We start from the raw sequence: 23,309 nt of genomic DNA, 5'->3' as shown, positions 1-23,309 counted from the left end.
GCTGCGGTTTTTCTTCTTTCTGCGTTTATGCTTTTTGTTTGCTTTTTTCTGTCTTGTGCTTACTTGATTTTTGAACCATTGCGTATTTTGCTTTGCCTTGTTTGGCTTAGTTTTTACTTTATTTCCTTCGCTTCGTCACTTACTACCACTGGTTCGTCTGCTATGCTATGCCTAGATATTTGGAGGGCCATCCGCAACTTTGTTGTTGCTGTTGTTTTTCCACTGTCATCTGTGATAATTGAGTATCTGATCCGAAATCTTCATATGTACTTTTTGATACTCAAGAATGTATTAAGAAGTGCAAGCTACATTTCTATTCGGATTTTTGTTTGAGTAAGCGGTCACGTCTGCTATGGGTCATCATTGGTTGATCAACTGGCCGCCTTCGAGCGTACACCAGCGCATACTAGGAAATGGCAGGGATGCCATGTGCCTGCCATCTTCACTGCAAAAACAAGTTTTCGTGATGTGGTGGAAAATCCTTCTTCCGCTTCCAGAAGAAGGAGCAAACGTGAGTAATTAAGTTACTTCAAATTAAACTGGAAGGGCTATCCAAGTCTGGCTTCGAAATCGCCACTTACGCCTCAACAGACTAATATTGTGTTACAAGTGAACCGAACTTGCTTCCCACCGGCCAACGTTCGTCGGCGGCAAGCGGAAGCATGACAGACGTGCCACGGTTCCAACACAACACTAAGTGAGGGAGCCGTGGGCCCGTTTAATATAGAGCGCCACACTTCCACAGATCGTCACACTAGGCCACCAGGGGACCTTGTGGCGCTACATGCTGGCGAGGAATATAACAGTCCTCCCCTCTAAGGTACAAAGACAAGCTACAGCTAAGGGGAGTACCGCTGCACGGCCCTCCTAGTCCTTGTGCTACGGCGCAGCTGGGGTGGACTGATGCTTGTAGGATGAGGAGTTACCTCAGTGCTTGCGACACTGTCGCTTGCATCCACGCTTGTTTTGCCTGGCTCGAACAGAGCGCCGGGAGCACCAGCAGATTGACTCTTATTTAACACTTCCGGTTCCAACTGCACTGCAGCACCAACAGGTTGACACGTCTCTGCCTCGGCCGTAGCTGCTGTGGTGGCGTCATTCAGTCTGAAACGCAAGTGATCACCGTGCCGATGCCACAGTGTGCCATCTTCAAGGCGGACTTGCACAAGAGATTGACTTGAGGCGCCGACGACTCGAGCAGGCACCCAGGGCATACCCTGGCGAAAGTTCCTGGCGAACACGTTCTCCTCAGGGTTGAGCGGTGGTCCCTGTCGGCAGCCTTTATCAGTATAATTTTTGTTTTAGCTGCTTGAGCAGCACTGAGGATTGGAGGCTAGGACGCAGGACATCCAACGGCGTCTTGAACATCCTTCCCATCAACAACTCGCATGGTGCTCTGCCCGTGACCTTGTACGGAGTAGTCCTGTAATGAAACAGGAATCTGGAAATTAGTCTGAAAATCCCCAGAGCCTTTTTTCTTCAGTTTGTTCTTGACGGTTTGTACAACACGCTCCGCTGCCCTGTTTGACGCTGGATGATATGGCGGCACGAGCATGCGGCGTATCCCGTTGCATGTTAGAAAGTTCAAGTACTGCTCACTTGCAGATGCAGGCCTATTGTCTGACACAATCAGATCTGGTAGACCGTGCTGAGCGAAGGCCATTCGCAGGGCTGTTATGGTAGCCTCTGCAGAAGTTGACGAGACAGGAAACACTTCGACCCATTTTGAAAAAGCATCCACAACGACCAAAAAAGTATGCCCCATAAATGGCCCTCCAAAATCAATGTGAAGCCTGGACCAAGGCTTCTGGGGGAACAGCCAGGGCGTCTGTTGAACTGGTTGTGGAGCCCGCTGATGAGCTTGGCAAATCGAGGAGCTCTTCACATGGTGGGCTATGTCGTTATCCATACCCGGCCACCAGACGTGACTTCTGGCGATCATTTTGCTCTTCTCAATGCCTGGGTGGCTGGAATGAAGCAGATCCAGGACTCGAGCCTGCAGCACTTTTGGGATCACCACGCGTGCTCCCCAGAGCAAACAACCCTCATGCAGGCTAGGCTCTGAACTCCTTGCACAAAAAGGGCTTGTGTCTGATGCCAGTGCAAGGTTCTCTCCCCTGAGAACAGCGAGAACGACATGTCCCAGAACGGGGTCATTCTTTGTAGCTTGAGCCACAACGGAGGGTGAAAGAAGATTGGGATATCCGTGCTGTAGTATGAAGACGTCAGCCAGCACGTTCTTTTCAACGTTGCTCCCAGGTAATGGAAGTCTACTGAGTGCGTCAGCATGACCTAAATTCCTTCCTGGTTTTGTAGGTCGGCTGGTCCTTGTACGCTGAAAGCTTGAGAGCCCACCTGACAAGCCGAGGTGACGCGTGGACAGGAACTGGCTTGTCAGCACTCAGCAATCCCAGCAGCGGCTTGTGGTCTGTGAAAGCTTGAAAAGGGGTCCCCCACAAGTACTGGTGGAACCGTTCCACCCCGTAGACCAAGCCTAATGCCTCTTTGTCAAGTTAACTGTAGTTTTGTTCTGCTCAGGACAAACTCCTTGATGCAAAAGCAACGGGTCGCTCTCGGCCATCGGCTTCATGGTGCGCCAGAACTGCACCGATCCTGTATGGCGATGCATCACAAGTTAGACACACCGGCTTTTCTGGATTGAAATGAGCTACAACCGGAGTGGACGTCATCAAGTGCTTGCTTGTGGTAAAAGCCTCTTCTTGGTCTTTTCCCCACTCCCACTTCCTCCCGTCGGTAAGAAGCAAGTGCAGTGGCTGCAGGCAATCAGACAGGTTAGGAAGGAAATGTCTGTAGAAATTAATCAATCCTAGGAAGCTCTGAAGCTGCTTGACGTCACGAGGAGCAGGAGCATGAAGTATGGCCGCTACTTTGCCCAGGCTTGGAGACAGCCCTTCCTGGTTGATAATGTGCCCAAGATATTCAGAATGTTAAGTTGGGCTAGTTGGTTGTTCATGACTAGAAGGAAGCGCCGAAAGACGGACAAAAGAAGTAGGTAACGACGACACGTGGCGCACTCGCAACTGAAGGTTTATTGGAAAATACAAAGACTTAAATGCTATTTTTAGAGAGAGAGTGGGGTGGCAGGAAATGAAGTGGTTTGTTATAGCATTTAAGTCTTTGTATTTTCCAATAAACCTTCAGTTGCGAGTGTGCCACGTGTCGTCGTTACCTACTTCTTTTGTCCCTGTCTTTCGGCGCTTCCTTCCAGCCAAGATATTCAACCTGCGGCACAAAAAAAATGGCACTTGTCAAACTTCCACTTCAGTCCGACATCACAAAGGCGTGTGAGAATGGAACGAATTTTGTGCAGATGATCCGAGTCAGTCGCGCCGGTGACCAGGATGTCATCAAAATACACAGCGACGTGTGGCAGCCTTCGGAACAAGTTTTCCATCTCCCGCTAGAAGATAGCTGGAGCGGACGACATTCCGAAAGGAAGGCGGGTGTACTGGAACCCCATATGTGTGGAAATGGTGACATACTTCCTCGAGTCCTGCTCAAGAATCACTTGCTGGTAAGCATCCCTCAGATCCAACCTGGTGAACTTCTTCCCCCCAGACAGCATGGCCCACAGGTCTTCGATCCTGGGAATCGGGTACTTTTCCAGGGTGGCCACCAGATTCACGGTTACCTTGAAATAGCCACAAATCCTCACACGTACATCCTTCTTGGCCACAGGAACAATGGGTGCAGCCCAGGCTGATGTCTTGATTGGTACAATAATGCCCTCCCTTTCTAGGCGTTGAAGCTCCTGTGCAACTCCATCTTTGAGTGCGAAAGGTAGTGGACGCAGCTTAAAAAAAGTTCGGTGGAGCATTTTCCAGAACATGAATACTGGCTTTGAGCCCCTTGAAAGTACCCAGGTGTTCCTCAAACACAGCAGAAAACTCTTGAACTAGAGTTCTGACGTCAGAGAGTGAGTGAACAGTTACCTCCACATCAGAGAAGTTGAGGCCCAGCTGCCGAATCCAGTTGCGTCCAAGTAGTGCAGGTGACTCATCTCCAGTGACGAGCAATGGCAGCACGGCCTTCTTGTCATGAAACTGCACGCTGACGTCCACCCTGCCTTGAACTTGGGTCAGTTCACCGGAATAGCTTCACAGCAGCACGCCGGATGGCATGACTCGTATCGCAGGCACTAGCACCTGCAGACGTTTCTTGGCGATGACAGAGAAACTTGCGCCCGTGTCCTCCTCCATGCAGAGTGGCTTGCCACACACGTAGACGGCGACTGTGAACGGCGGTGACGGCGCGACGCTGTCAACTTGCCACATGTCGAAAACCTCGGACGATGCGCTGTCGTCCTCAGCGTTGTCATCGACGACATTCACTGGATGCGTCTCCGTTGCTGGGAACGGGCACGCTTGTCCCAGAAAGCGTTGTCTAGTAGAACTTTTCCTGGATGACTGGGCGCCCCTCTGCTTCGAATTGCACACTTTCGATAGATGTCCTTATTTTCAGCAGTAGTTGCACGTACTCTTAACGGGCTTGCAGCCGGACGCGAGGTGTCCGTCTCCGCAGCGGTAGCAGGTGACGCACCCCGCAGGTGCCGTGACTCGATGCGTTGTGAACGCGACGATGCCGGAGCTGGTCTGGCAAATCCCCCAACGTCCCTTTTCGCCGCTTCCATGGCCACAGCGGTCTGCACAGCATCATCGAACGTCAAGTCTGGCCGTTCCAAAAGTCTGGTCTGGATTGCAGTGCTGTTAATCCCGCAGACGACACAGTCCCTCAGCATGTTTTCAAGCTCAGCTCCGAAGTTGCAGTGCTCGAACAAGTTTTTCAACGCTGCGACGTAGCTGCTGTCCGTCGGCGCGGGCACGCGAGTTGAAACGGAAGCACTGGACGACGGCGGAAGGCTTCGGGCAGTAATGGTTGCCGAGGACGGACAGGACCTCACTCAGAGACTTATCTTGAGGCTCGGCAGGCTTGACCAGGTCCCGAAGAAGAGTGTGCGTCTTCGCACCGCAGCAACTGAAGAAGATGGCTTGCCTCTTTGCCGCGACATCATTCGCTGAAAAGAAAGCTTCTAGACGCTCGTCGTAGGACGGCCGGTCCTCTCCTCCCCCTTCAAAAGGTTCAATTCTGCCGAAAGTTGGCATGACGAGCAGAACTAGCCCGAGCAGAATAATTCGCGAACTTATCATTCGCAAGGAACCGTGACAAACTTTGTACGAAGAACAAAACGTTTCCCTCGTCGCCACTGTTACAAGTGTAAACCGAACTCGCTTCCCACTGGCCAACGTTCGGCGGCGACAAGCGGAAGCATGACACACGTGCCACAGTTCCAACACAACACTAACTGAGGGAGCCGTGGGCCCCTGTTTAATTTAGAGCGCCACACTTCCACACATCGTCACACTAGGTCACCGGGGACCTTGTGGCGCTACATGCTGGCGAGGAATATAACATATTGCACCAAGCAAAAGTTCAGCTGAAAATGCACTTGAGGTTGCTGAACGAAACTCAAAACAAAGGTACGGTGTGCAAGGATTGCCTGGACATGTATGCCAACAAGTACTGGAATGCACTTTTGAACTCCTGCGCCAAGCGAGCAAACAAACAACCTGCCGAAGTCACTGGGAAAAGAAATGCAAAAGCAAAAAAAGGTCACACACTGCTAGCACGAAGCAGATTGCAGAGTTCGACTCTTATTTACCGGGCAGAGTGAGCTGGACTACGTTATTCCTTTCCTGTTTTGTTCTTAGTTCCTACCAACGCCTCGAAGGCAAATAAACATACGTGTAACGTGCAGCTAAAAAAAAAAGTGAAGCTCTTTTTTTTAATAGTTACGTCGTGTTGCTTCCGCTTTGTTTGTTGAGTTCAAATGGCGAGCACCACCTGCTAATTTTCGATGCTCCTACCGACGCCCCGTGCAATTATCGTCGTTGAAGGAGGTCTTGATGGATGATTTGTATCTTTGTATCGTCCGCTAACTTCTGCGTTTAATTCGCCGTTGTTCGCGACTGTTCCCCATTTCTTTTTATTTTCGTCTGGGATGGGGACCCCATCTTTTCTGCAAAATTTGGAAAGTGCTTGCACACTCAAATTTTTTTTAACTTTTTTTTTTGTAATGTTGGAAAGGCTGGTGCGCTTGCTCTGGTAATTTTGACATATTGTTTGCGCATGTTTTAATAATCACCTATTCAGGTAAGAAATTATGACAACGCAATTTGTAACGGAAAAAGAGCAACTTCTTACAACGTAGTTTGAGTAGCGAAACGCCTTTTTTCCGCTCCCCAAATACGCTTCAAACGCGTGTAATGTCCCTGAGTGGCGTTTGAGTCCTCTTAATAAACTGCTCCATCTTTGTTTATGCACGCGTTGTTATTTGTCTGTCATTGCAGTTGCAATCAGTAAATTCCGCTTTGCAAGCGGACTGACCGTAATGAATTGTTTCAGCTCTTAGGGTGACGAAACGGGGCTCGCAAAGCCCGAGGACGTCGCGGAGCCTATACTTTTCCATTGTGTCGTCTGCTTCCGAAGACTCCGAGTCCGCTAGAGGCGCCACTGTCACGTTTGCCGCCGCTCCCCGACGTTTTCGGAGGAGTTTCCAGTATCGGCGAAGCTATATCGTATTTGGCCGCGCCACTATTCACCAAGATCCGACCACGTGAGGAGCAGACTGAAATGCCGTGTAGCGCGGTGCGCTGCTTGGCAAGACAATGCTACAGGATGAACGCAAAACTCTGACTCCCGTAGGGAGCCTATACAGGAACTCTAGCTCAGGCCAGGTCAGGTGTCTTAAAGGGGCCCTGCAATCCTATTTAAGCGTCTACCTTTTTTGCGGTTTCCACGTCCCTTGGGGTTCGGGCAAACCAGCGGGCATGGAGAGAGTAATTAAATAGCAATGCATCATATTTTAACCGGACGACGCGGAAACCTTCTCCACCGACGAGGGCAACCCGCGGTACCGAAAACGTGCAAAATGTGACGTTTTTGGTCCTGGGCTTACTACTGGTCAGACCCACTAAAAGCTTTTTCTTTAGTCGAGATACAAAAAATAAGTGTCGCGAACCGTTTCAATTATGTATTAAAGTAGTTTTTGTTCGGTATTTTAGATCAGAAAAGAAACAAATGCAGTTCATAAAGTATGCAAACAAGAAAAGACCCTTTGACAACCTGCCACTAAGCGGCAGAAAAAACGGCGCATACTAGAAACGGCTACTGGGATGAGGCTCCGACGAACGGCCAGCGTAGAAAGGTCCCGGATGTACGCGGCGGCGCTGCGGTCGTATACCGGCTCGAGGATCCGACCGGTTCCGAGCGTTCCGAAGGCTTTCGGCACGGGCTTGGCTGGCGATTTGGCCATTTGGTGGTACGGCAGCACGCAGAGGCTCCCATTCTGAACTGATCCTTACCACGTGTTTGCTGTCGTTTTTGGCCAATGAAGTGTTATGCCGAATTAGTCTTTAATCGCGCAGCAAATGCAACGCGAGCCGCCCCGGCCGCCCGTTTCATACAGCCTATCCAACACCTGCTTTAGTGGCGCCCTCTCGAGCCGTCGACACGGAGTGCGGTAGCCGTGAGCGCTCGATGAGCTCTCTACTCCTCCTCTAGTTCACGGCCACTCAAGCCAGGACCTACAACGTCATGAGGGAGGTTATTTTTTGCTTGTTTTTGTGATTCTGATTTGCCTACAACTTTTAAAATAAAGCGAAATTTGAGAAAAGAAAAGTTTCTTTAAGTTACTAGGTTCAGTGCGCTCAGGTTCGGTGCAAATTAAAAACCAGTCAAAAAGTCCTTGCAGGGCCCCTTTATAGGGACACTGACACACCCCAAAAATTATTTTTATGTTTTCCATTATAGTGTCAGAAGACTACCCAATCGATATTTTGTTAGAGCGTCATATATTTTTGAAAGTAAAAAAAGGCAAGTGCTCGAAACCAAAACTGGACTGGGGAAGAAGAAATATAGAGAAAATTACCGGAAGTGTGTGCCTTTGATGACCCACAACTTTGAGTATCCTTGATGGTTCTGTCTAAACCATAGAAAATGGCACGCGACCACTGTGTTGCGCTCTCGTGGGCACGAGAGTGCAACTCAAAACGGCCAGTTCTCGATCGGCGACTTTTGGGCGGAAAGAAGACGAATTTCGAGACGCAAATTGTGTTTTGAGTTGTTAAACTCTAATATGTCATGCACAAATAAAAACCTTGGCAAGCATAAATACCCTGTCAGTGTTCCCTTAAGAATAAACAAAGACAGGGCTAAATTTGAAAATATAGACAAAATGTGCACTCTATGTAAAGTGGAGGCAAACAATTGAACATATGATTGTTCCATGTAAAAATCTTAGCGCTGCCCTTCCCAAAGGGGTGACAGAAGTACCGGGGGCCTACAAAACAAATCAAGGTTCAAGATATCACTGGCAAAACTGCGAGTTCAAAAGAAGCAGAGATCATGACCTCTTTCTAAAATCTTTCAACCTCCACCTCTTCCCCCCTTCCACTTCTGCCTTACATTGTCACTCGATTCGTCAAGGGGGGTTATCTGGCCCCCACACTCAAATTAATTTGAGACCCCTGACCTGGATCATATGATGGCCAAGAATAAACACAGTTGCCCATTTGACCTTTGCGCCGAAAGTAATATGTCCCTATGCGACAATGCATTGGAAACTTGGCCATTTACATGGGAGGCATTTAACGTAGTTGTGGCAAATCAATTGAGTCGTTTCTAATTATTTTGTGAATTCTTGAACTTGTCGTGGCAGTGAGTGTTCAAGCTGGTCAAATGCTACCACCAGCTTCTGAGCGGGAATTCAGTGTGTTGGCTGCTTGTCAAGCAACCTTGTGCCCTGATGTCATCTCCGCCTGGAAGGAGGTTTCTTGTTAGTACTGTTACTCCTTTTGCCATGTCTTTTGGCTGTTTCTAGCAATTCTAGCACACGATTTCTGCTTGTTATTTTCATTTCATTTATTGATACCGTCAGCCCATTGGGCCATCACAGGAGGGGATATACAAAAACAAAAAGATGAAAGTAACCACTATACAAAAAGTAATTAAGGGGAAACACTGCTTCTTGAGCTTTTTTTTCAATTTATGGTCCAATCCAAATGAAATTTATAGAGCAAAATCATCTTCCCATTCTGATGACAAATATGTACTTTATTTTAAAATAACTTGGTTACTTTTGATAAAATTAACTATTTTATTTGAACATTTTATAGGCGAGGTTCCAAAAAATTATGAAGACAAAACTCAAAAAGGAATGTATCTCTGTAAACTAGAAGGTCTACAGAAACCAATAAGGTATAAATGAAGGCTCCATGATTCTTTATAACATCTTTACGGCATTTCGAAATTTTCAGTTCATAAATTAATTTTTACAATCTATATTGGAGGTGCTAACAAAAAATACTGATGCCTAGGTTGATGCAATTAGACCCCTTATTGGATACCCCACTTATACACCTACCAAAGAAAGAAAGAATTAGGAAGATCGGTTGTGTACAGGCCGAGATACGGCTTCCGCAAAATAGCAAACTGCGCAAAAAGTTCATTTCAAGAAAACAGTAAAAAACGTTCACAGACAGATTTTTACTGCTACCGGCGGCGAACTCCACTCGGGTGCGACATCCCCGCAGATCTTGCAACATAGCTTGAGTTTTACTGCAAGTCCATACTCGCGATCGCATTTTATGAGTTCGACATCGCGGCAACAAGCTTTACACTTCGCGAGTTGAAGAAGCGAGTTCACGACGTCGAGGCTTACGACGAAACTCTCTGTACTCTCGGGAGCCTCTTGATCGGCGGCCGAAATGCCAGCCATCAGGGCAGCTTTCCGCGTCGTAGCGGACGTCGACAAAAGTTCTTTGAGTTTTTCCTCGGCTTTTTTTTTCTTTCTCGTCAATCTCGGAAGCGCTGAGCATCACCGTGTCGAGCCGCACTCGCTTGCTTGAAGTCAGGATGTCGACGGCGCCGTCGATGCGACATCTTCGTGTTCGGGCTCCCGCACCTCGTCGTCGACGTTCAGGCTCGCGGGAGGTTGAACTGCGCCGTGGATTAGCTTCCTCGGGCCCTTTTTTCGTTTTTTGCCGAACTTGTGGGCTGTGTGAAACGTTCTCCGTGGAGTTGTTGTGATCGGCATGGTCAGAGACGCGCACGAGAATCAAACAAGATGGCAGATCGGAAACAACGAGCAGACGCTTCGTAACCCTAACGGCGAATGAGAAAGCGCCATTTGCACACGTGATCCGAAACAGCCAACCACGTGGCAAGATTTAGTTTTTTATTTGTGCTTCGTTCTCGGCGGCCAGTCGCCGTCTAGCATCTTGAATGGCGGAAGAAGAAAGAGCGGGAGCGGAGCTTTCAAATGAGACCAAGATGCCCCCCTTCTATCGCGTTGTTCTCGCGAGCTACCGGCGGTCAAATTGTACCTTTTTTTTTGCTTTTTTCGGAGAAGGCATCTCTGTTTCGATACTTCAAATCAATACCCCAAAATAAATAGGGCGTATTTTGCGATAATACTTTGAGAAAAGATGCGAAAATACCTGTAGATATTAAAAAACATAATTTCAAAAATGTGATTTTTTGAAAATCACATTTTTGAAATGGGATTTTCAAAAAATCATACAAAACTGAAAGCAGCACAAGTATGAACATTTCACAACAAAGCAGAAACTTGGTCCGTATTTGTACAATTTGGGCTTTTCACGAGTGTCACATTAAACAATATTATTTATATTTTCTAAAAAGGCATTAAGGGATGTTGACGAAACAGCAGAATCGGACAGCATATTCCACTCTGATGGTTAACCATGTTGAATATACCTGAGACTGGGGTAGAAAAGAACATAAAAGTCGAAGAAACAGAAAGGGAAGAGAAAGAGCCGAGTTTGAGACGTCATCCTCTCCCTTTCTGTTTCTTTGACTTTTATGTTCTTTTCTACCCCAGTCTCAGGTATATTCAACATGGTTAACATCCACCAGCTCGCCTGCACCCTTACTATTTTATCTTTTTCACTCTGATGGTTCTATGAAAAAAAAAACTGAATTTAAAATAATCATTTCGTACAGATCGACTACAAATGAACATGCTATGGCAATGCCTTGAGGATTTGTTAGTTCTGATTTTGAAGTAATCCGAGTTGTTCTTTATACAGTTTCGTATAATTTGGAAAAGAAATTTCAACCTCTCATACTCGGTTCTCAAATCCAAAGTTGGGAGGTTTGCGAGTTCACAAAGTCTTGTAAGAGAAAAAGCGCGGCCGAATTTGTTAAAGATGAACCTGGAAGCAAGTCGCTGAATGTTTTTCGAGTTTATGGCAATTGGTTACAGTATGTGGATCCCACACAATTCTCGCATACTCAATAATCGGTCTTACCAGGGCCGTACAATTCAGGCTTTTTATTTCCGGAGGTGCACTAGTAAGGTTTTGCCTGAGGCACCATAGTGCTTTCTTGGCCTTGAGGCAGACTTTATTAATCTGGGTATTTCAACGTAGCTCAGGAGTAAATAATAAACCTAGCTACTTATGCTCTTTTACTCCTGCAAGCCCAACGCCGACTTCTTTAAGGCTGCACTCATTGTGCTTTTGACAATTCCTCTCAATGATTTTTGAGTGAGCTGAGTCGTACTGAAGCAGGCCTTTTTTGGTTCTTGGCGAGTATTTCCAGCAAGTGTGCATGTCTTTGAACATCAGATGAAGATCTAAAAATTGAAGGCTTAAATTCGTTAGAGTCTCATGGGTGAAATTGAGCCCTTGCCCCTCGCTTAAGGCGAGACACTGGTTCTAAAATGAACTATTTTATTTTTGCAGCTATACTAATGAAAATCACTGTGCATATGTGTTCCTTCTTCCTCAATTCAAATATGAAATCAGTTTCAAAATATCTCAATTAGTTTTCAAGTTATAAAAAATAGTGTTGCCTAATTTGGTTAATTTCTTACGGGTCGTTAAGGCCATTTCGAACAAAAAATATTTTTTTTATTGATGTAGATGCATAGCTAAAGGTCTGCCATGCATTATAAAGCTATTTATATTTTCACAAAATTACATTATAATATAAAAATGTACTAATTATGCTAATTATGACACTAATGAGGTCGCATTATTTATCATAAAATTTTCGTTGTCATTATAAACTGCAAAAAAATAGCTTTACTCCATAGTCCAGTCCTTTCTGAATAAAACGGTATAAAAAGTTTCAAAATGCTACGATAAAAACCTCATGAAAACCCCCGTAAGGCTAAGCACGTTGACAAAAAACATGAAAATGAGAAAATCAAAGTTAAAGTTTTGACATTGAACATAGAAAATTGTGTGAACAATGATAAATAATAATTGCCACCAAGGTGTAGTGTAAGTCTTCATGAACAACTTGACATAAAAGATGATGTAATCCATTTATGGGAACATTAGGAAAAAAAATATGAAAGAAGTAAAGAACGAGTGAAATGTTGATAAAATCACAATTTCCTGTTTCGACGCTGACTACAATAAATTATGTGAAAACCCTTATGCAATAATAGTTATCAAGATGTAGTGTAGTGCATTCTGAACAAATCATTTTAAAAATTGCAATAATTTGTTTTTGAGAAGATTGCAAAAATGGTGAAGAATTACTGATATAGGCTAAAAATTGCTTCTAAAGTGATGAGCCGACAACTTTGGACAACGGGAGAGGCGAGCAAGAGTTTCAAGCTCCAAACGTAATTTTGTTTGGCCCTGAAAAGGGCCTTTGTTCCACATGGCACTGGAAAAAGCCATTACAGCTGTCCTGGGCTGTAATCTCGTGATGCTCCTGCCTGGTGTCGCTTGGAAAACCTTTCCTTCACGCTACTGCTGCTCTGGTGCACCGCGTTTGCTTTACGTAAACGGAGACTGTCCTTTTCGATGCTTCGGCGGACAAGGCAGTCACCGGTGGCGTAGCCCAGGCCTGCAGCAATGGACTCGTTGGTCGCTCTCCTTCCCTGGTTGTAGACAGCAACAGCTTCAGCCGCAGCCCTCTTCACGCTGTCCAGGGAGGCATTCGCATTCTTTGAAGTCTGCGTCCAGATCACCGAATGCAGGCTCTCACTGGCATTCTGCGTCTTTCCCTCACTACACCGTGCCAACAGGTCTTCATTGCTGAGCCTTTCAAACACTGGCTCAAGTGCAGCCCGAACACAATCCGGAAGAGGATTCTTGTGCGGCGGCGGAGGCTCACTGTTTGCCAAGGCCCTGTTGTACTTGCACCAGGACTCCGCTCCCTCGGGGCACTTGCTGTGGTCTGGGGCACTGTCTGTTGAGGTCATGTGCAGGAGTGTGGCTTCCACCGCCCTCTTCATCCCTGGAACGTCATGGCTGTTGCTCCTGAGAGCATAGCCGTAATAGTTAGTGATCTTCTTGATCTTTTCCTGTGTCAGCTTTCCTCTCCCACCAAGTGACTCGCCTTGTGCCTTCTTCTTCTCAACAACGTTGCGCAAGGCAGCTCCCATCCTCTTGTGGACGTGGTTCACTCAATCCTTCTTCTCTATCTTGATGAAGCCGTAAACCTTCGCTTCAGACAAGGCATGGAATGTCCGGCTGTCCCCATCCGAAAGGACGGTGGTGTAGCGGAGACCACGCTTGGTCAGAGACCTCTGGAACATTGTGAGCGCAGCCTCCACCTCCATACGGCCAGCATTGCAGTCAATGTTCCTCTGGCAGTCGTGGGTTGCGTACCAGTCGCTGTAGCCATCGTCCTCGGGCTCCGGTCCCAAGGCACATCCAAGGCAGAAGTTGGAGTACACAACATGGTCGATGACGAGGCCAGAGTACAACTCCACAATGCAGCCTACACCAATGTGGGAGCTGCGTCCTCGGGTCATCCATGATCCGTCGAAGATGACATCGATGTTGCCAATGGGGTTCATAAAGCCTGTGTAAAGCCCCTTGACGACAGCAACACTGGCGGCTTCACTGTCGGTTGCTGCATTCTCACATGCCCGCACAAGCGTTTTCAGGTGTCCCTGGTACGTCTTGTGGTGCAGGCCCCGATGAGAAATGTTCATGGAGGCACAGAAGTCTGCCAAGGCTGTCACTCCTTTGCCAATGGATTGGATCCCCTTCATGGCCCTCATGTTCACTTCAAAGGGAGTGATCTTTGCTGTTCCAGCAACCCTGGGAGAGGAGAACTGCTTCTTCTGGAAGTCGCAAGTGCTGCAGACGAGCACAAGCTTGACGGCCAAGCCGTACTCCTTGTCCGCGGCCTTGCTGAGCGTGAGAGATCCCACACCGCAGCTTCCACACCTCGCGTGCGCGAAGAGGTCGTTGAGGACTTTCATGTCGACGATGACAAACTGGGTCCCGGCATCGCTTGTTTGGCATGATCCGTTGACTTCAAGCAGATCGAACTTCCGCTGGGTCGCCGACTTCTCCGATAAAACGCGCTTGCTTTGCTCCGATCGCTCGGCGCGCTGCGCTTGCTCGGCCGTGGAGTAGTAGGTAGAGTCGACGCGAGTGGTGCCGGCAAAACTTGAGCCATCCGGACCAGAGCTTGAGGCCGCAGCATCGTCAACGGGAAGGCTAGCCGATGGTCCCGGCAGATCCAATGCGTTCGGCAGTGGCGCAGATCGTAGCGGCGCACTTGCAGGTGTTGTCTTCCGCTTGTTCCACGCACGTCGCGTCTTCCTCCCGAACGTCCGCCGCGTACTCTCTTTCAATCGAGAGTCCCCCGGCATCTCGATCGCTCGAAATAAAACTCCCGCAACTTCGTAGCGAGAAACCAACGATGTCCGACGCGAACGCGCGAACGTAAACGATTTCGAAACAACGTGCACTCAGCCGCGGAACGAACAAAGCGACGGGCCAAAACGAAGCAGACGACGCTTCTCCACGATCCCCTTGCGCTGCTGGAGGCGCGCGCGCCAAGAGGAGGAAAGGAGCAAAAGTGGAAAGGGGCGCGTCTTGGCCTATGACAGGCGCGCGCGGCACGACGTACCCGTGACGTACGCGCGCGGGCCAATGAGCAATCGTTATTCCGGTCGTGAAAACACGCGGAATGCGGACGCTCTCCAAGGTTGTCGCGATAGTGAGTGGGATGAGGACGTAGGGAAGAGAACCAGCTCTCCAACAAGACCAAGATGGCCGCGATCCGACGATCGGTCGTGAAGCGACGCGGGCGCGCAGTTTGACTATTTTTTGCGTTTGATTCGCGATTTGAGCGTCGCGGAGGCATCGTATTTATCGTTTTTTTTATACTTAGACGTCAAATAGGACATTGAAACTTGGCAGGCAGGTACTTCAGACTATATTCTATCCAAACATGTGATTTTTGAAAAACCCCAAATTTCGCGATTTTTTACCATTTTAAGACCCGCGTCTCGCCTTAAGACCGCGGCTGAGAGTTTTCAAGCTCAAGAGCAGCGCCTCAAGACATCTGGGTTCCCGAGTTCGATTTTGCTTGAAGTCGCCGAATCATTACTCACCAACAGTGGACAACGAGTGCGCACACGAGAGAAGAACCAACGACCAGCAGTGCTGCCATACATTCTTCAGATTACACACAACTTAAAAAAGATTGCTTCTAAATATCAAGTCCAAGTGGCACTCTCTGCACCAGATAAACTTAGGCGGTTGTGTCCGAGAATTAACCATCTCCAACCACAGCAAGCTAAGTGCAAAGTAAGACACCAGCAACAATACGTTCGACTGCCAACGAGGAGTGGTGTACGAAATACCTTTCACCTGCGGCAAAATATATGTGGGACAAGCAGGCCGATGCATCAATGAACGCTTACGAGAACATGCCTTAGCCTTGAGATCATCACCAGCCGGCCATCTTGCAATACATGCAAGGGACTGCATGTGCTCAGCAGTGTTTAGCCAAACCAAAATCCTAAGACGTTTTAGGTCCAAAAGAACACGCGAGTTGTATGAAGCTCAAACAATTTTGTCCCGTGGAGCGGTGTGCATCAGCGCCCCATCGATCGCCTTATCTCCAAAGGAACTTTACTACCTTAATCATATGACTTGACGACAAGCATTCAGCCTGCAACCTCAGGTTCCTTTTAAGTCTCAAACTTCATCTTTTTTATCATCTACGATTTCCGATCGTGTACCTCGGCAATTTTCTAATTTTGTTTCAAAATTATTGCTTCCTTCTTTCTTTCTTTCTTATTTCTTACGTTTTTTGTTTTTTTTCACTCACATACCTCATCAGCAACTCACCTTTTTCATACATTTTATTTTAAATTTTTACGTATAACAACTTTGAGGGTGTACGTTTCTTTCTTTTAAGCAAAAACATCAGTAACATCTTGCTTCTTTCTTCTCCTCCATTAAATATTAAATGTCAGTTGTCAGTTTAGCGCCCTTCCTGTCTACCTCGTCCTTCCTTCCTTGTTGTTTTGCGCTATTTTACTAACGATGAACGACCAACTAGCCCGCCAGCTCACCTTTTTGCATAAAAGCTAGCTATCGATGTAAAATAACGGTCCACACGTGCTTGATCACAGTCCAGCCAGCGCGTGCCAGCCAACTGCGGCGAGTCAGAAAATGCTCGTGCAAAAAAGCATAAACACAGCAATGAAAGCGCCCTGAGATGCGTTTTTGGAAAGGTGTATAAAATGACCTCAAGGTGCGTTCACTGCTCTGTGCGTTTCGCAGGAGCACTCTCTGGCTCGAGGCAGTTGTGAGCGCGTGCTCGCTGAACCGTCATCAAGCCCGTGTGGACTCTGAGCTCGCTGTCAGCACAGCTTCAAGGAACTGACCGTGTCAAGGCGGTTACTGAAAAGCGACGCGAGCACGTTGCCTGTCGAATGCATTGCACAAGCACAGGCTACACGACATACGCTCGGAGAGCGGAGTTGGCTCTCGTAGCTTTCTTACGCGCGCATCGAATTCAGATTGGACAAGCATGATCGGTAAAAAATTGAGAGAGGGGAATTAGTGCGGGTGATTTGTCCGCTCTTAGTTCGACGCGCTATACGAACGCATGCATGTCAAGGCAACCAATTAGGGTTGTGTGAGTGCTGCATTGAATCGAATAGTGCATAGCCATCGTTAGCATTAATACTGCAGAGAAAGCCGGCACGCCTTGGACTGTGAAGGCTATGAATGACTCTCTATTTGATTCGAAGCACTATTCGCAAACCGTTAGCAATCATATTAAAGTTACTTGTTTTTAGACCAGAAAGCTACCGCAGCCGCTTGTTGGAGTATACGCCACAAGGTTATTAAAAGTTTTTCAAAACCAGCAATTCAGAAAGTGGCGTTTAGCCGGTACATGGAATGCAATTTGTTATCACGACATGCTCATGCCCAATACCTAACTAACGAACGAGCTGTACACGAGGAATTTTTCTTGTCTAGCCTTGTTGCAGTCTCAGCTGCAACGAAGGCATTGCGAGGCCCTATAGCAAGCGCATTATGGGTGCATAACATTGACGCACGGGCTTTTTCCATTTTCATGATTTGTTATTGCAACATAATCAACAGCAACGAGAAGATGACTTGAGTGAATGCCCCCGTCGAGCAAGAGCTCACTGACTGAAAGACCAAAAATTCGTGAAATGGCGGATTACGTAAATAGATTATCACAGAGACGTAACTTGACGCTTTGACGTTGTTGCGGACTCCGAGTCTCGGTGTCTCTCTCTTTCTCTCTCCTTCGCTCGCTAATAAATTACTGCTTATATGTTTCACTTTACTGTAGACACGGCGCAGCGTAATGGCAGAGTGTAGAGAATATTCAATTTCCTTTTGATGCTTTGATGGTGTCGGATTCAACCCCGTCTGATTACACCGTATAAATGTATTGCGCAGATGGCACGAAAGCAGACCTTGCTGGACCTCTGGTCACCAACCGCAAAAAGGACCAAGCCACTACCAGAGGAGCACAACATGCACTTGGAAGCGAGTAAGAGTATGCCCGGACAATGCCCATCAGCATCAACCAGTTCAGGCCCTGCAAAGGAAAGATTCAGTTCTCCTGACGCTGTTTGTAGGATTGAAACTAAGTTTCATCCCGGAACCTCATTCAGGTTTCCCAAAAATGACAACAGGAGCTGCCAGTCATCTTGGTTTATAACGTATCAATGGCTTCATTATGATGGGAAGCAGGACTGTTTATAATGCAATTAAATGCAAAGGTGCAAGCGAGCTGGACAAGAATGACGAAAGTAATCCCTGGAGAAGGGGAACAAGAGGGACAAAGGACAAACAGAAAACTCCAAAAACAGCTAGGTGACTGGTGCGCGACCGAAAAGCAGGACTGTGTTTTCTGTTTTGACTGTGCTAGGGCGTTTGAAATGAAGGGCTTGAAGTCTCTCAATGGTGTCAAGCCGGCTTTTCTAAAGACAGGCTTTCGAAACTGGCGGAAGGGACCTCACAAATTCAAAATGCATGAGAGGAGCGAGCATCACAGAGACTCGATTCACCATATTATCCAGAGAGAGAAAGGGGCATCCATTGCAGCACTCATCTCGAAGCAGAGTCTTCAGCAGCAACAAGAGAATCGTGCGGCTTTACGGGTTATTGTAAGCTCGTTGCGCTTCCTTGCTCGAAGTGGTTTGTCCATTTGCGGCCACCTTTCAAGCAACGGAGACCTGGTGCAGCTTTTGGAAGAGAGAAAAGAAGACGTCCTTGCGCTAAGAACCTGGCTTAACAAGCGGGACAGGTGGCTTAGTGGCGACGTGCAAAACGAAATACTCAAAATAATGGCGCACAGTGTCCAGCGAATGCTTGTCGACAAAATCACCCAATCACCTTTCTACGCCATCATGGCAGACTCCACGACCGACACGTCGGGTCAAGAGCAGTTTTCCGTGTGCGTAAGGTACGTTTCCCCAGACACACTTGATGTGCATGAAGCGTTTTTGGGCATGTACAACCCACCTGACACCAAAGCAGCAACATTATTCTCCACGATCAAAGACGTACTGATCAGGCTGTCTCTTAGCTTCCACAACCTCCGGGGACATTGTTTTGATGGTGCTGCCAGCATGTCTGGAAAGATTAGCGGGGTACAAAAGCTAATCAAGGATGAGCAGCCAAAATCGACATATGTTCACTGCTGTAATCACTCCCTCGACCTTGCACTTCAGGAGGCGGGTCGCAGTTCTGAAGTCATTTGTACCACATTAACGATTGTGAAGGACGTGTCCAACGCGATCCTGAATTCGGCAAAAAGAAAGTCAATCTACACTGGTATCGTGTCAGCTCCGTGCCCATCAGAATGCGAGATGGACACTCCGGTGAAGCAGCTGTTACCTCTGTGCCCAACCCGCTGGTCCGTTCGCGTGAACTGCATGTCGAGGTTCTTGGATAATTATGGTTGGGTGCAAATCACTCTTGTGGAGATCCTTAAAGAGAAAACTTCTATTCGAGACGACCGCCGTGCTGCATTCCAGGGCTATTTAAAACGTCTGCAGCGGTTCGAGACGATGTTTTATTTAATTGCATCGATCAAGGTCTTTGGTCCTTGCGAGGAACTCGCCCGTGCACTTCAGAGCTCCAGTTGCTCTGCCACCGCAGCAAGGAAGTCGGCCGATGTGCTCGAGTTGACCCTGAGAAATCTGCGGAGTGATGATGCTTTCGATGAGATTTTTCTTCTTGCATCGGCCAAATCAGATATACTTAATCTCAAATTTCCTTCCGAGACAAGGAAAAAAAGGCCACCAAAGAGACTGGAATCTACAAGCCGTCCAGGTTCACCAGCGTCATTAGACTTGAAAGATGCCTTGAGAAAGGATTTTTTTGAGCTGGTCGATACTCTGACGGCGGAAATTCAGAGGAGATTCACGCAGCCTGGACTCAACGAGCTTGTTCGTCTAGAAGGAATTGTGACTGATGCCGCCAGGGGGAAGCCTCCCTCTGCCGCAGTCTTGGAAGAGGAACTGGGGCTCCACACTTCTGATTTCGACGTCTCCCGGCTTGCTGCACAATTGATAATGCTGCCGTCACTTGGAAGCAGCAAGTGCGACACCATCCAAGATGTTCATGCATTCCTGAAGGATCAAGCTCCAAACGTGAAACTAATTTTTAAGGAAGTTTTCAAACTTGTGCTTCTCGTTGTCACGGTCCCCGCGTCGTCGGCATCATCCGAACGATCCTTCAACGCCCTGCGACGTATGAAGACTTGCTTTCGAAGCACAATGTCACAGGAAAGGTTGACTCATCTACTCTTATTGCACGTGCACGGCGCGCTGACGGCCACTTTGAGCTTAGATTCTGTAATTCAAACCTTTGTCTCACGAACCGCGGAAAGGAAGTCCACGTTTGGAACAGCATGACTGTGAAATGTAAAATGCCTAAGTGTGTTTGTGCGAGTTTTAACCAGTTCTAACATCACTCAGGAGGGTATATTTAAACTCTACATTTATTACAAGTAATTGTTATTAGCACCAAGAAGTTTGAGTGGCTCCTTTTGGCGGCCTGCCAGAGTGAGTCAAGGAGACAATATTTCAGCCGAGTCAACTTGCGAACAGTTGGATATCGACTGCTGATAACTGGGAAGATCTTTTTTGCTTTATTTTTCGATAGCGTGATTGTATTTTGATTTGTGCGATCATAATCTCACGAGAAAAATCTCTGTTCTCCCCATGACATCACGGTGGAAACTGTAGCGACGCTTCTGTTCGTTTTTACGGCCAATATTGTTCATTTATTTTTCTTTGTTTATAAAGTATGCACAAGATATGTAAATTATGTTTATAATTGCATTGACATCATTTTCTCGCTGATAATGTAAAGGCACATTACTTTTGCAATGTTACTTTAGGTCTACGATACAACTATGCGCATGTTGTAATTTTTCCTGGAGCACGTTTACAACATTTGCTTGTTCGTTCCTCCCAGCTGACGGTATCTCACGCGGAATCTCTTTTACGTTTCATAATATCCTATTGTATGTCTGGAGTTCATATTGTGATTAGTGAAAATCTGTGGTACTGCTGACCAACCTTCCTTTTTTTTATCTACATATACAGTGTAGACCGCATATAACGTATGTCTCGGGAGTCGCGAAAATCCGCACTATAAGCGGTACCGCGCTATAACCAAAACATCAATTTTTCAGGCCAAAATACATGCCATGAAACAACTTACCTTTGTAAAAGAATTTATTTTTATGTTAGATGAAAAATAAAGCTTAGTTTGAGGAAAGTCTTTATTTCACCAGTCTAGTACACTTCTCTCTCAAGTGTGTCACACATTTTGAAAGAAATGAGCGGCTTTTGCCTGGCGCAGCCTTTAATGGCGTCGCGAGTTGCGGACGGACGTTGCGAGCGTTCAGGATTGCTAACCCTAATCACTTTTCTCCGGAGATGAAAACGCGTGAAAATTCGCATCCTTCATACGTACGCGCCAGTAATACCTTGAACTTGAGCACACGCATGAAATGCGCCAAATAAGAAATCCGGGCGATGTTCGAGGACAGAAATGCTTAGAAATCACCACTGTAGTCGAAGTAAACAAACACGACGACACGGGCGTTTCTGCCGTCTTCAGAGCGCCGCCACGACATCGCCGCACGAGTAGGTGGATCTTCCCTTCTAGTACTACGTGCTGGGTTATCACAGCGACACACAACGAAAATTCACAGTCAATGATAGCGCTTTTACGCAGAACGATGAGATGCACGCCGTCTACGACGACGATCACAACCGACGCCATGTTTACGGAGAGAAGCAGCCGGCCCGCGACCGGAGAGAAGGAGGAGGAGGAGAAGCGTTGTAAGAGAGGTTGGGGGGGGAAGGAGAGAGCATGCAACGCGCGCGAACACTTCTCCTCGACCTGCGATTGGTCTGTCATTGCGGTTGTTTGTTTCTTTGTTTCCAACGCAGCGGAGGGACGCACGCACGTGAACGACTCGTGCGTGCGTCCCTCCGTCGCTGAAGCCTCTCTTCGCTTCTGCCCGCTTTTTCGAGCAACATCCTTGCCCCGCTAGTGCAGCGTGCGGCTCGCGCCGTCAGCGCCGTTATCTAGTGTCGCACAGGGAAGCGAGCTCGCTGCTCCGGTCGTCGGCGCGGTCGGCGGGCTCTGCCAAAAACCGCACCATAACCGGTATTTCCCTTCGCGCGCCTGCATTTTAAGCGGTATGTAATTACATGGAGTTCTATGGGAGGTGAACCGGTGGTTTAAAAAAACCGCGTTATACCCGGTCCTGCACTATAAGCGGTTACGTTGTAAGTGGTCTATACTGTATATTGGGGCACGTGGGCTGGCTTGTGTGTACGTGTGTAGCTTTTATAACTTTGATGTTGCTTCCAAGGCTGCCTCAGCGACAGGGCTACCGTGTCATCGATTTATAGATTTCTCAATGTTACCTCTGTCACGTTTAACTCGACCACTAGTTCTTCCTGAAATTTCTTTCTTAGATTTTCTAAGCAACAGGGACTGCTTTGAATTAGAGTTAATTTGCGCCATTAATGCGCATGTATCTTTCATATATCGCCTTTATTGCCCTATCTCTTCTAATTACAGACTCCTCTCTGGTATTTGGTTTCTCCATAATTATGTTAATCATTTATGAACACGGGAGAAACGTCATTGTGTCAACTAATGCATGTACATAAACAGTCAGTGTGGTCAAATAGAATATCGGCAACAAAAACTTGAGAAAACGTCTCACAGAGCATACATTTTTGGTTCTAGCTTTTTAATTATCTGTCACAGTAGGTGCGCTCACCTGTAGCGTGTTTATATTATGGCCTTATGACCGTGTGTTAACTGTGTTTATTTATTCATGTAATCATATGTACGACCCCTGTATTCGCGACTCCAGCAAAACGGACGCCGCCAAGCGGGAAAACCGGGAACCAGTCTGTCCAGGTCGCTCCGCGCCCCGTCGCGTCTCTGATGGCTCTCGCGGACACGTGCTGTCGGCGCGGGGGCGAGCAATGTAATTTGACGAAGGTCCGAAAATTTCTTAAGTTTGCCTGAGTGTTCATTAGAGTGGTGAAGCCTCAGTAGATTGTTTCTTTCCATCACGTGTTTGAAAGCCCGTTTACTCCACAACACACGGTCGCGTGCTTTCAATTTTTTGGATGAGGAGGAATCGCGGAAAAACGTTTTGATTTCTGGTCTGTCTCTAATCCCATTCAAAGTGACGACTGCTTCGTAACTGATAAGTGGTTTCCTTATAAGGATGTAGAACAGTGGACTGAGGTCGACAGACGAAGTGTTTCACTGGAGAGAACACCAATGTTGCAGTCATGTGAATGGGAAGGTTCGATAGCTGCTTTCCTTGAGTTTGGTTGTGCTCGATTAGCTTCAAGTTAATTTAGGCACTAACGCCGGCCGGTGCGTTGGCTATTCATCTTGGCGGCTTTTCGCCGAAAAAGACCACATTGAAGGAGTTGGGCTAATTTCGCAATT

At 47.3% G+C, this 23,309-nt stretch overlaps 1 protein-coding gene across 4 annotated transcripts in view; it reads right to left on the bottom strand.

Moving 5' to 3' along the window:
* Positions 1-23,309, bottom strand: part of LOC121838417 (zinc finger protein 431-like) — a 38,538-nt gene that overhangs the window by 7,126 nt on the left and 8,103 nt on the right. For 2 of the 4 annotated variants that reach the window (XR_006078495.1, XR_006078497.1), the window contains exon 3: positions 927-1,423. Coding sequence is in view for 1 of the 4 variants with exons in the window: in XM_042294667.1 (XP_042150601.1) it covers positions 18,873-18,936 (64 nt within the window). In the remaining 3 variants the exon portion in view is untranslated. Of the gene's footprint in view, positions 1-926; positions 1,424-18,872; positions 18,972-19,395; positions 19,869-23,309 lie in introns of those variants that run through there. The other 2 variants (XM_042294667.1, XR_006078496.1) reach the window with 2 other exon arrangements.

This window comes from Ixodes scapularis, unplaced genomic scaffold (genome assembly GCF_016920785.2).
Source record: "Ixodes scapularis isolate PalLabHiFi unplaced genomic scaffold, ASM1692078v2 PGA_scaffold6__148_contigs__length_123643588, whole genome shotgun sequence".
In the NCBI taxonomy this organism is placed as follows: Eukaryota; Metazoa; Arthropoda; class Arachnida; order Ixodida; family Ixodidae; genus Ixodes; species Ixodes scapularis.
Note: the sequence above shows the minus strand (reverse complement) of the source record. Positions and strands in the feature narration are given on the sequence as shown.